Here is a 12,355-nt window from a genome sequence, read left to right on the forward strand (position 1 = left end):
CCATGAATCGCAGCACGCCAGGCCTCCCTGTCCATCACCAACTCCCAGAGTTCACTCAGACGCACATCCGTCGAGTCAGTGTTGCCGTCCAGCCATCTCATCCTCTGTCGTCCCCTTCTCCTCCTGCCCTCAATCCCTCCCAGCATCACAGTCTTTTCCAATGAATCAACTCTTTGCATGAGGTGGCCAAAGTACTGGAGCTTCAGCTTTAGCATCATTCCTTCCAAAGAAATCCCAGGGCTGATCTCCTTCAGAATGGACTGGTTGGATCTCCTTGCAGTCCAAGGGTCTCTCAAGAGTCTTCTCCAACACCACAGTTCAAAAGCATCAATTCTTTGGCGCTCAGCCTTCTTCACAGTCCAACTCTCACATCCATACATGACCGCAGGAAAAATCATAGCCTTGACTAGACGGACCTTAGTCGGCAAAGTAATGTCTCTACTTTTGAGACAGGAAATGATACCGCTTTCCTCCTGCCTCCACCATCTTGTACTTCCTGGGTTAAATTAAGGGATTTCTGTGAAAACACAGAAGGTTTAACTCTCCAACTTTACTCATAATTTGATGGTATGGGGAGCAGAGACTTCACCTCATGGGAACTCTATCTTTTATTTTGTAATGCCATGTGGGGGTGATGGAAGAATTATGCCAAGTATAAAGTCTCCATCAGCCCCTCTTTACCTGAGTGGCCTTGGACTTGAGTGATTATTTCCATAGTCTCTCGTAAGTTCTTGGCCTGACTTTTAAAGCACATGGTAGGAAACAAAAGACCAGTTCAGTAACAAGAAATTTAGACTGCTTTTTTTCTGGCATTTCCCTAAATTTTAGACATACCTACTACCAACTGGTTTTAGAAATCTGAACCTCATATGTGGGTGCTGGTTTTGCAGCTCAGCTCTTATTCTTCTCAATCTGTTTTAGTCCAGTGGCTGCTCATGTTTGGAGAATGAAGTATTTCTCTGATGAAGGAGACCACCTCCCCCAGCCCCACCTCCCATCCTGCCAAGTCAGCAGATTTAAGGGCCTGGAAGTCAGTGATGGGTTCATCATCACTTTCCCTTTTATTTTTCCTTCTGTTTTTCCTCCAGCTTCTGACTATGGGCTATTTCTCTCGGATGAAGACCCCAGGAAAGGAATTTGGCTGGAAGCAGGCAGAACACTGGATTACTACATGTTGAGAAATGGGGTATGCTGTTGATCTTTCTTTGATTTTTCATCACTTTCTTCCTAGGCCTTCCATAGAAGGCAACATGATTATGCTTCAAAGAAAAGGAGAGATTGGAAAATCTATTTTGATTTCAGAGCATTGTTTAATAGTTTTGATGTAATGTATTTTGTAAAGTCTGTCCAGGTTAGTGATAGGAAATATCAACAGTCCAAATTCTTGAAACTTCACAGAGTAATTAAAACAGCATGAGGCTATGATTTTAAGCTATTTCGACATGCTGTTGTTGGACTTTGGTAATTATGAATTAGAGCATTTTCCTCTAAGTATGTAGGAAGTTCCCTGGTGACTGGTGATAGAAAGTAAGGATCCAGAGGGAACAAAAAAGTTGTTCGTTCTGTCTATCAAGCTATCAAGCTATCTATCAATCCTAAAGATTGTCAGAGGTTAAATCATAACCAGTGTTTTTGCTTTTATAAAAAGTTCATATTAGCTGTGTTTAATCACTATCAGTAATATTAACAACAAAAATGGTTGTGTTGTGGAAGTAGGAAGAAATAATGAGTAAAAAGTAATGAGTAACAGGAAACCATATTCATTATCATATAATAACATATAATGGAAGATGCCCTGAAAAAATGTACGTTTGTAACTGAATCACTTTGCTGTATACCCGAAACAAATACAAAGTGTAAATCAACTATACTTCAGTTTATTTTAACGTGTTATATTCTGTTCAACTTAACTTCTGAGATATGCTGGGTTTTGATGTACAGAATAGACATATCAGATTAGTCAAACTTCTGAGATATACTGGATTTTGATGGACAGAATAGAAGTATCAGATTAGTCAATATTCCATAAATGAGAGTGAAGTATGAGGTGCCAGTTAATTTTCCTTCCCTAGTTCTATTTTTAAGAAGTGTAGTAAAGAGAAATCTCTTATTTAGATATAACTCTCAAACTTATTACCTTTTTGGTTTTGTCATTATAGTGAAAACCACTTTTACAGTGATATACCATTACATGAAGAATTATGGGGGCGTTATTTATGTCTTTTATGACATATGTATACAAATCGCTTATTACTGTGTAAGAGACCATTGGAGAAGCACAATCTTTTCAAAAAACAAGTAGGCATTTTCCTTTGCTAATTCTCATTACAGCAGATCATTCTCAGCCTTTCAGAAGGACATAGGCTACTTTGACTTTATAGAGGTTAGTTTTCAGTAACTGTGAGCTATAAGTAGTACTTCTGGGGTGCAATTTGACTATCAGATTTTAAAGAAATCTTTATGTAAGCAGTTTAGCACTGGAGATTCTGTATTAGTGGCAAAAATCTTGTGAAAAATTAGAAGGAGGGAATCAGAGGGAGCTAGGGAAAATTCTTTTATTAAAGAGAAGTGCCCAAGTTTATTAACTAATTTCCCAGGCAACATGAAATATTTGCATGATTTTGCTCTAGGATATTTTGGAATATAAAAAGAAACAGAGACCTCAGAAAATTCGAATGCTCGATGGATCCGTGAAAACGGTGATGGTGGACGACTCCAAGACGGTTGGGGAACTCCTGGTTACTATCTGCAGCAGGATAGGTGAGCGTTCACATGCCAAGCTTCTGGATTTTGCTTTGTTTTTAATAACATGCCTCTCCTTTTTTCACCCACTTCGGGTGTCTAGGCAATTTTAAACATAACACATTGACTTTGGTGCAATCCCAAGAGAGTGTGTTCATTTTCCTGATTTGCAAACCGGCTAACTGATATCGTAAACACTTAAGCGTCTCTCTGAGTCACAAGTGAGAGCTTTTATTTCCCTTTCAAAATAAAATGAATTCTCCAGTTGAAAATAATGTTTCTGAAATCATATGGTTCAGGCTCCCACCCATGACTGGGAGATTCTGTCTAAGCATCACTGACTCCCATTACCTCCTAAAGACTCATGGGGACAGCCTATACAATCATATTAGACATTGCTTCTATTCATCTCCTCAAAGAACAAGTCTGTCTCCTTTCTACTGGGTTGGCCAAAATGTTCGTTTGGCTTTTGGTAACGTCTTACAGATGTTGCACTGTATGAACCGGCTTGAATATTTGAAGAAAGTGGCCTTTCCTGTCTTATTTTTCTCATCATGAAAATGAAGCCCAGGTCCTTCAGACACTGCTTGTTTGACATTGTCTTACCTTCCTCTGTTCTATTTCTACTTTGTTCTTATTACTCGAAAATTACTCAGGAGACTTTAGCATGACATTGGAATGTGACTTAACTAGTGGAGGACCCTCCTTTGTGGCCAGGTACTTGATGCATGTTCCCTGGAGTGACCCTGACCTTCCACCTCGGCAAGGCTTCTTTCTGTCCTTCATTCCCAGGGACTCCTTGGAGTATTACAGGCCCCAGGACGAAAGGGACTGATGGCGAGGTAGTCACTAATCTAACTGATAAACTCTTTGATAATTTTAGGAATTACAAACTATGAAGAATACTCTTTAATCCAAGAAACAATTGAAGAAAAGAAAGAAGAAGGGACGGGTACGCTAAAAAAAGACAGGACACTGTTAAGAGATGAGAGGAAGATGGAGAAGCTGAAGGCCAAGCTTCACACGGATGACGACTGTGAGTGTCCAGGGAGGAAGTGTGATGTGGGCACATGGGCTGCCCGGCCTCTCTCCTCTCCCATAATTTGTATGGTCCAGAACAGGGGTCTTTATTCCTTTGTTTTATTTCATCTATGAATATTTGGGTCTATGTCACTAAAAGAAAAAGACCCTTAAGGGGGAAAAAAGTGATAATAGCATTTCACACCTAAAAGGTAATCTTTTAATGTCAAATATATTCATGTTTACAGTTTCTCTATTGCCTTCTGAAAAAAGCTTTTTTGTTAGCAGTTTGAACTAGGGTCCAAATAAGCTTGGATGAAAGGCTGCTTAACTCTTTTAGTCCCAAGGCTTTCTTTCCATCCCTCTCTCTCTCTCTCTTTTTTTTTGCCTTGTAATTATTGAGGGGAAAAACCTGGATTGTTACTTGTATAAAATTTTCTACATTCTGCATATTGTTAGATGCCTGCAGTGTCATCTAACATGTTCATAGGTCCCTTTTAATTCCTGAGTTCTGGAGGCTTGATCAGATATGTGTATCCATGTTTAAGAATAGCGACTCCTATGTGGTACGTCCATTGGGAAGCTGAATTTGATTGTTTCCTTTTTGTGACGTTAACAGCCTTGGATGACTATTGCCTCGATCCATTATTTCCTTAGGGGTTACAAAATAGTAATATAATTCCACCACAGGAAAATCCTTTTCTATGGCTACAGAGTTAATATACAGAAAAACAAGTATGTGTATACCATGTGTCCCCAGAGCCTGTATTTTGTGCACTGGCTGACATCTCCCCAACATACCTTCCCAGAAGGATCATACTTTATGCACTTTTCACTCAGACCTTCCCAACTTCTTACTTTCTTTCATTGTTCTTTCTCTTGCTGTTGCATTGGGAAGATGTCATCCTTGTCCTTATGTTCGTTGGACTTCAGTGGGGCTTTCATTTCCTCTGACCCTTTCTCCAGTCTCTCTCTCTCTCTTTTTTTTTTTTTCTTTTGCCTCATTCAATTTCCAGTTGCATGCTTCTTTCCAGGTGAGACCTTGGTAGACAAATCCTGAGGATTATACTGTGCATGTTGCTCTCTGGGCTAGTGTGGGAGAGGAGGTCCATTCGATACATTCCAGGTGCTAAAGTCAAAGTTTGTTAATAAACACTTGCTCTCAGTATGTGTGTGTGTGTTAAGCCTGGGGAGGAGTGTAGGAATGAGAGCTGTGGGAAGCGTAGAGGAACGATCCATCCCCATGCATCTAGGTATCAGGCCAGTATTTTCTAAATGGGTGAGGTTACTGGTGGGCCATGTGCAGGGTTCTGCCCTCCCCTACCCCTCAGTGTCCTGTCCTCTCCTGGTCCCATTACTTCCAGTTACCTCCTCTTTTCTGCCTAAGGTCAAGGATAGTAACTCACTATGCTCAGAGTTTATAAATTATTTCACCTGATCAGAGTAAAGACCAGTCTTGACTTAAAAGAAAATGCAGACTTGATTGTCTTGGCTTAAAGCACTGTTTTCCTTGTTTCGTCCTCCACTCAAGGAATCGGCATATTATAAATTCATTGTAGGGTTTTACTAACTTAGGAATAGCCATGAACTTCTCTGTCATTTGCTTTTTCATATGTCATGTAGTATGCATCCAATTACTTTGCCAAGTTAAAGAGCTCAGATTTAATCTAAGAAGCAACTGTAACTGGATATGAGCATATTAAAAATCCACATCTGCATCATGCTGCTGTTTTGGTTAATCCCCTTGAACTAAGAGGAAAAGTAGACACAGTTCTTTCATATGTCATCTTGCGTTGCAGTAAATTGGCTGGATCACAGCCGAACATTCAGAGAACAAGGAGTAGATGAAAACGAAACACTGCTGCTTAGACGGAAGTTCTTTTACTCTGATCAGAATGTGGACTCAAGAGACCCCGTGCAGCTGAACCTGCTCTATGTTCAGGTACAGTATCGAATGCTCAGACCCTGAGGTTGGTGAGCTTTCCAGAACTCCGGCTGTGGCTGGTGGAGGGCAGCAACTGGGCTCTGGTTCTTGCCCTGTCTGTGACGTTCTCTTTTCAATCATGTTGAGTTATGGTGCAGGTTGATGTCCACTGTGAGCTGCCAGCCACCCTGAGAGGGACTTTGGTTGGCTTCCCAGCGGGGGTCCTGGTAGCCACTGCCGTCTCTCTCTGTCTTTTGGCTTTGCAGGAAATTGCTGGCTCACCATTCACATGTACTACTGCTTTCTTACCTCACATCTAGAAAACAAGGGTGGATATTGGTCAGAAAATCAGTATTTCTCATTAACTGAAAGATATTCTCTCAATAACATTTTAAATTTTTACCACTAACCAACTGTTTAAACTCAGATGAATCATTTGATTCATCTGAGTTGCAGTTACCCAGTACGTAAGATGTGGGCTTTGAGTAGACAGTCCTGAAGACTTCTGTTGGCTCAAGGAAAAATCTTCCTTCCTCTCTTACTTCTTCTTCTTCCCTGTGTTCCTTCCCTTTCCTCTCCTTTTGCTTATCAACCTGTTGGCTCATAGAAATAACGTGGGAGGGGGAGGGTCAGCAAAATGCAGCCATGGTGTCGCCTGTATTTATAAATGTTAAAGTTTCATTGGAACCACATCTCATATTGCACATTGGTAAATACTCTTCTTTATCACATAACTGTCTACGTATTGTCAGTGGCAGCACTCTTATTCTGACAGCAGAGTTCAGTAGAGACAGAGACCCATGGCCCAGAAGATGTAATTTGTTGACTCTCCGGCATTTTACTGGAAAACTTTGCTGGCCCCCAAGTTAGTGGATGGAGGAAGGGCTTGGAGAAATGAGGCTGGTAGGCCAGAAGGGAGAGAGAGAGATCCAGACAATAAGAAAATGCTTGTTGGTTTAAGGCTCAGGGCCATAGGTCAGAGTGTACATCTGAAAGTGTTCTGGGGGTCATTTAACTAGAGAAAGGAAAGACAATAAATAGCAACACAAGTGAGGGGTCAGGAAACAGGAGAAAGATTTCAAGTGCAGTGCCTCCCTGATTCCTGGGCTGTGTATTTGTTTATCATTTCACCCAGATGTCTGCAGTACTGAGTGCTTGTCTGTTCTGTTTATCTTGGGGTGAGGGTTGGGTTGATTTTACTTCTAGGTAATTCTTCTATTAACTTTATCACTTAGGGTCATAAAAATCTATTGCATTTCTGTCCCCTATGAATCTGGTCATTATACAAGGATTTCCCCTTTATTTTTCGCAATCACGTCTACCTCCCTAGATTGCACTCAAGCTTTAGTTTTAATATACTGGGCATTGCTGATTCCCTCCATCCATAGGCAATTTGAGCATGGACTCGTTTTCCCTTTTCATTAATTCTGCGGCGCTGCAGTCGCTCACAGCGTCCTGAATGAATGCCTCACTCTGGGTTGGCTGGCACACTTCCCCTCATTTCCCCAGAGAGGGTAGGCTTGGGAGCCAGGAACATGGCACTGGAGAAATTGTGTTGGTCCCCCCAAGCTCCTGATGCTTTTTGCTTCCTCTTGTGTTGCAGGCTCGGGATGATATCCTGAATGGCTCCCACCCTGTCTCCTTCGAGAAAGCATGTGAGTTTGGTGGATTTCAAGCCCAGATTCAATTCGGACCTCATGTGGAGCATAAACACAAGCCTGGATTCTTAGAGTAAATGACCGTTTGGTTTTCTTTTTTCTCTTGTTTTCACTATTTATCTTTGAGCTTGTTATGCAACATACACACTGTAGTTTTGGTCAATTGTGAGACTGTTAGCTTTTACTTGATTCAATATATGATGACATTTGTGGGCCTTGGAGAAAGCAAGGGGCCTAGAAATTCAGTGTTGGGATGACTATGAAGATGGCTTGTTCCACTTTTGGGCAGGGTGTGTTTTCCTCTGGACCGCAGGGTCTGCAGTATCCCTCCAAGCTGTTGTCTAAGGCAGTGGTCCCCAACCTTTTGGCACCTGGGGCCAATTTCATGGAAGATAATTTTCCCAGGAACAGAGTAGTGGGGGATGTCTTCAGGATGATTCAAACACTTTACATTTATTGTGTACTTTATATCTATTATATTACATTGTGATGTATGAGAATCAGCCACTGCTGATCTGACAGGAGACGGAGCTCAGACGGTAATGGCAGCCATAGGGAGCAGCTATCAGTGCTCACTTCTTGCTATGTAGCCCAGTTCCTAACAGGCCATGGACCCAGTACCAGAGGTTGGGGACCCCTGATCCAGGTTATCTCTAGAATTGAGATACTCACTTTTCCCATCTTCTGAAATCTCTGCTCTTTACAATATTACTTCTTCATATGGGGCAGCATTTTGTCATGTTGCATTTCTTTTAAAGACTCCAGTATTAGAACAACAGAGTATAAAAGAGAGAGTTTCACATCATTTAGTATAATTTAGTGAAATTGTCACTGCTCTGAAAAGGTGTGATGTATATATTTTTAAATACTGGCTCTACACTTCCCACACATCTGGTCTTTGGTTTGCTTTTATGAAATGATGAGGGTGATTTTTCTGGCCCAACACTTATGGGTTCAAGAGAAAGCTAACCCTCCAGATTCATCACGGCCCCACTGAACATGGGCCTTAGGACTGGGTTTCCTAGAGATGTCTAGCAGACAAGCCTCACCATGTGTAGGCAGCTGTTTGTCAGAGCTCATCTTCCCCTCTGGTTTGGCCTGGGCTTCTCCAAGGATTTTGTCTCTTTCTTTCTCTGATAATATTTCTTTCCTTTATCTGGTTTCCCCCACTTTTTCTTTCTCTCTTCCACTTCCTCTTAGATCTGATGAAATGTTTGGCTGAGCCAAAAATATCACAACAGGACGTCTTAACCTGGTCAAAATCATGCTCTCACCTAGAGTGAGCTTTTGTAGAGGCTTTGCAAGTGGGGACCTGACAGGAATGCCGACTGGGGTGGGTAGGCATCATCTTTTCTACAGGATACATGAATGTGAGGTGCATTAAGTAGGTCATTCATCATATTGTATCTGAGTGTATTGAAAGGAGACAATAACACTGCTTATTTGGCCCCTAACCTCACTTTTGCTTTGGTGGAAAGTAACTGGGACCAGCACATGCCCTTCTCTCCGGGTGGCAGAGAATGCCTCGGCCATGTGCTGTTGGGTCTAAACTGAGTTGTTATTAAAAAAAGAAAAACTCTCCTCTTGGGTTGATGAATCCCAGGGAGCCCTTCCAAAGTGATGCTTTGTCCTACAGTATTCCGCATAGCGACCTTGAGTCTGAGACGCTCTAAGCAGGTCCTGTCATTGACTTTGTTCCGCATCCTCCAAATGAGTCATTTGGCCAAGGTCCTCAGGGCCACTTGTATCCAGTTGGTCTGACTTCCTTCCTGCAGGAGCCTTGGAAATTTGCCTTTCCCTGTGCTTATAGCTCAGATGCCTTCCAGAAAACCACATGCACATGAGCTTTTAGTTACTCTCGCCCTCCCATATTCTGCCCTCACAGTTGGTCCCTCAGATACATTTGGTATCATAAACCTATGGATTATGGCCACGGAAACTGACTACACAAAGAATTAAGCCCCGGAGGGAGGAAATGTGTTTTGTTTCTTTGAGTGACTGATGAAGCATGGGAGAAAGTGAAGAGATTTATGAACCAAAAAGTTTTACATGTTTAGTTTTTAAGCTTTCATACCTGTGAGCCTGTGTGGCCCTGATCAGAAGGTGATCCCAATTCAGCCTTTTATTGGGTACCTCAAATGATGCTACCCTGGTCATTTTATTTATGCCTTTTCTCTGGAGCTTTTGGACAGATTATCCTCAGGGCCTACTTGTGAATTGAACAAGCAGTATATTTTATGCTATGGATGCAGAAGCAGCAGCAGAGAGGGGAAGTGGCTTGTCCATGGTTACATAGACTTTTTCTGCAGGTAGCTTCTGACTCCTCACATTGGGATTTACATTTTTTACAAACAGATGTCTACTTGGAGGGCAAAGTTGCCCCCTTCACTGGTCTCCCAGTGTGCAGCAAGGTTAGGAAAGTACTTTAAAATGTGATCACAGGATTCTTTGGTCTCTTTGCTGTTACAAGTTGTGCCTATTACATCCCAGTGAGTGTCATCACACCACCAACTGCTTGTGTGTGGATTGCAGGCAGTATCAGAGCACTGGTATTGCTCATACACTGTCTCCTGGGACTTATGGGCCATCGAATGTGGCACACCTACACTCTATTAAAGATGTACCTTCTCTTAGTAATGTGAGGTCACCAAGGTTAAGCAACTGTGTTCAGCTTTCCTGTTTCTGAGATTATGGTATAAAGCTCAGGACTCTAGTGGTATATGTATCCTGACTCAGGTTCCAGATTAAAACAAGCTTATTGTGCCTCATAGAAATTATTTTTCTCATGAATTTGATTTACTCTTTAATTAGGCCAAGTTTAGTCTAGGTAATGAGGCATTTTTATTTAATGTAGATGTTTAATTGTGTATATTATTGCACACACATTACAGGTAAAAACTTGCCTGAGAATATTCATCTCCTTTTAAACAAAACAGCGAGGTCACAGTTCCCTGACTGCATGTTGGATAGTCTGAGACCTTTCAGGGTTAGGGTCCCTGTGCTGTCCCTGATGACAAACCATGTCTACTAGTCTTTGTTTTTCACCATCTTGCTGTCATATATACTGTTTGCTTTGAACAATTCACAGTTGAAAAAAAAAAAAGAAGAAGATTGGCCTTGTCACACAGCCTGGTTGAAGCTAAAGCCAGGCAGAGGTTTTAGTCACACAGCTTTTGGGTAAGGTACATGGAGGTATGTTTAATGACTTTAATTCCTTTTTTTTTTTTTTTACTTTTAATTATAAAATTAATTTTCTTTTAATTTTTTGAAAATTTGTGTAGCGCTTGTGCTCAATGTCAGCATACTATGGACCTTTTTTTTAAAAAACAAAAAGCTTTATTGAGGAATAATTGGGAATAATTGACAACTATGTATATTTTAAAGTATGCGACTTGATGATATGATGTCCATATACATATGGAATGATTACCAAGATCAAAATAACCAACGTATCCATTACCTCACATTGTGTGTGTGTCTCTATGTGTGTGTGTGTTGAGAATGCTTATTGACTCAGCAGCTTTCAAGTGCACTGTACCATGTTATTAACTATAGTTGTAATGCTGTGTGCTAGATTCTTACTGTAAACTTCATACACTTTGGCCTGTGTTACCCCGTTTATCCCTCTCCCCCAACCTTTGTGTCCACCATTTCTGTTCTCTGTTTCTGTGAGAACGGCTTAAGAAAGAGCTCTGTGTAAGCGACACCGTACCGTTTTGGCCACTCTCTGTCTGGCTTGTGTCACTCAGCATGTTGCCCTCTGAGTTCACCTGTGTTGCCACAAGTGGCAGGGTTTCCTTTTCTCTTACGGTGGAAAATATTTCAGTGTATATATCTACCACACATGTTCTTTACCCATTCATCAATCAGGGGACATTAAGTTATCTCCCTATCTTGGCTATTCCAAATAATACTGCAATGAACATGGGTTGCAGACCCTGATTTCAATTTATTTGGATATACACCAATGAGTGAGATTGCTGGATCATACGGTAGTTACTATGGACCTTTTTATGAGTATTGGGTGTGTTTTTTTTCTACCTTTCTTAAGACCCCTTGATGATTTCTGTACTCAGTAGCACCTTACTAAAGGTGCTTATTGAGAAAAATGAAAATCAGAGACTAAACGATTCTCAGAGTTTTCAGGGATTTAAAAATTATTTAGTGTCCCCCCCAGCTGCTTTATTGTTGGGAAAATGGGTGCAAGAGAAACAGGTAATTTCAGAGACACAAATTTAGTGGAATAATTTAACGTACCTTCCTCAGGAAGTGATAAGTAGAACAAGATCAAAATAATATAAAGAAAATGTTTTAGTCAAGAGAATGAAATAGAAATTTCAGAGAGAATCAACAGAACCTGAAGCTGCCTTTCTGAAAAAATTAATAAAATGTATAAATCTCTGGTAGATTTGGTCAAGTGAAACAAAAGAAGAAAGAGGAAAAAATAATCAATAATGAATTATAGGGGCAGAACTTCAGATAAGGATTTTAAAAATCATAAGAAAATAAAATGGAAATTTGAAGCCAAAAATTGAAGATATAGACAAAAATGGACAATAAGAAAATCTGGATGGATCTATGATCTTGAAAGAAATAGTCTTCATAATATGAAATAAATGAATCAAAAAGAAAGTAGGCTCAGTTTGTTTCAGAGAACAGAAAGGAAAAAAAAAAAATTCCTCACCTTACCTTGAAGCTAGCAGATCAAGATAGCAAAACTGAATTGAATATAGACCAATAAAATTTTAAACTCAATATGGGTCCTACCTAGAATTCATAAAAAAATCAGTAAAGTCCAGCATTACTTCTGTTTATCTGTAACTGCAAGTTAGAACTGGTTTCTCTAGGAACGCAAAATTCATTGTTGAGTAAATAATTTTTTCATGTCTTCTACCTGGTAAGCTCTAGACATTGAGGACAGCAGTGTAAAACAGTCAAACATTCCTTCCCTGATGGAACTTTTGTTCTAGTGTAGAGGGAGATAATAAGTAACAAAGAAGTTATGAAATAA

The 12,355-nt window shown here is 40.5% G+C and overlaps 1 protein-coding gene across 3 annotated transcripts in view; it reads left to right on the forward strand.

Annotated features, from left to right (window-relative positions):
* Positions 1-12,355, forward strand: part of TLN2 (talin 2) — a 498,389-nt gene that overhangs the window by 288,573 nt on the left and 197,461 nt on the right. For all 3 annotated transcript variants that reach the window (XM_018054292.1, XM_018054294.1, XM_018054293.1), the window contains exons 5-9: positions 1,089-1,186; positions 2,631-2,760; positions 3,626-3,778; positions 5,562-5,704; positions 7,290-7,417. In XM_018054292.1, the coding sequence (XP_017909781.1) occupies positions 1,089-1,186; positions 2,631-2,760; positions 3,626-3,778; positions 5,562-5,704; positions 7,290-7,417 (652 nt within the window). The remainder of the gene's footprint in view (positions 1-1,088; positions 1,187-2,630; positions 2,761-3,625; positions 3,779-5,561; positions 5,705-7,289; positions 7,418-12,355) is intronic.

The sequence above is a fragment of the Capra hircus genome, chromosome 10 (assembly GCF_001704415.2).
Source record: "Capra hircus breed San Clemente chromosome 10, ASM170441v1, whole genome shotgun sequence".
Classification (NCBI taxonomy): Eukaryota; Metazoa; Chordata; class Mammalia; order Artiodactyla; family Bovidae; genus Capra; species Capra hircus.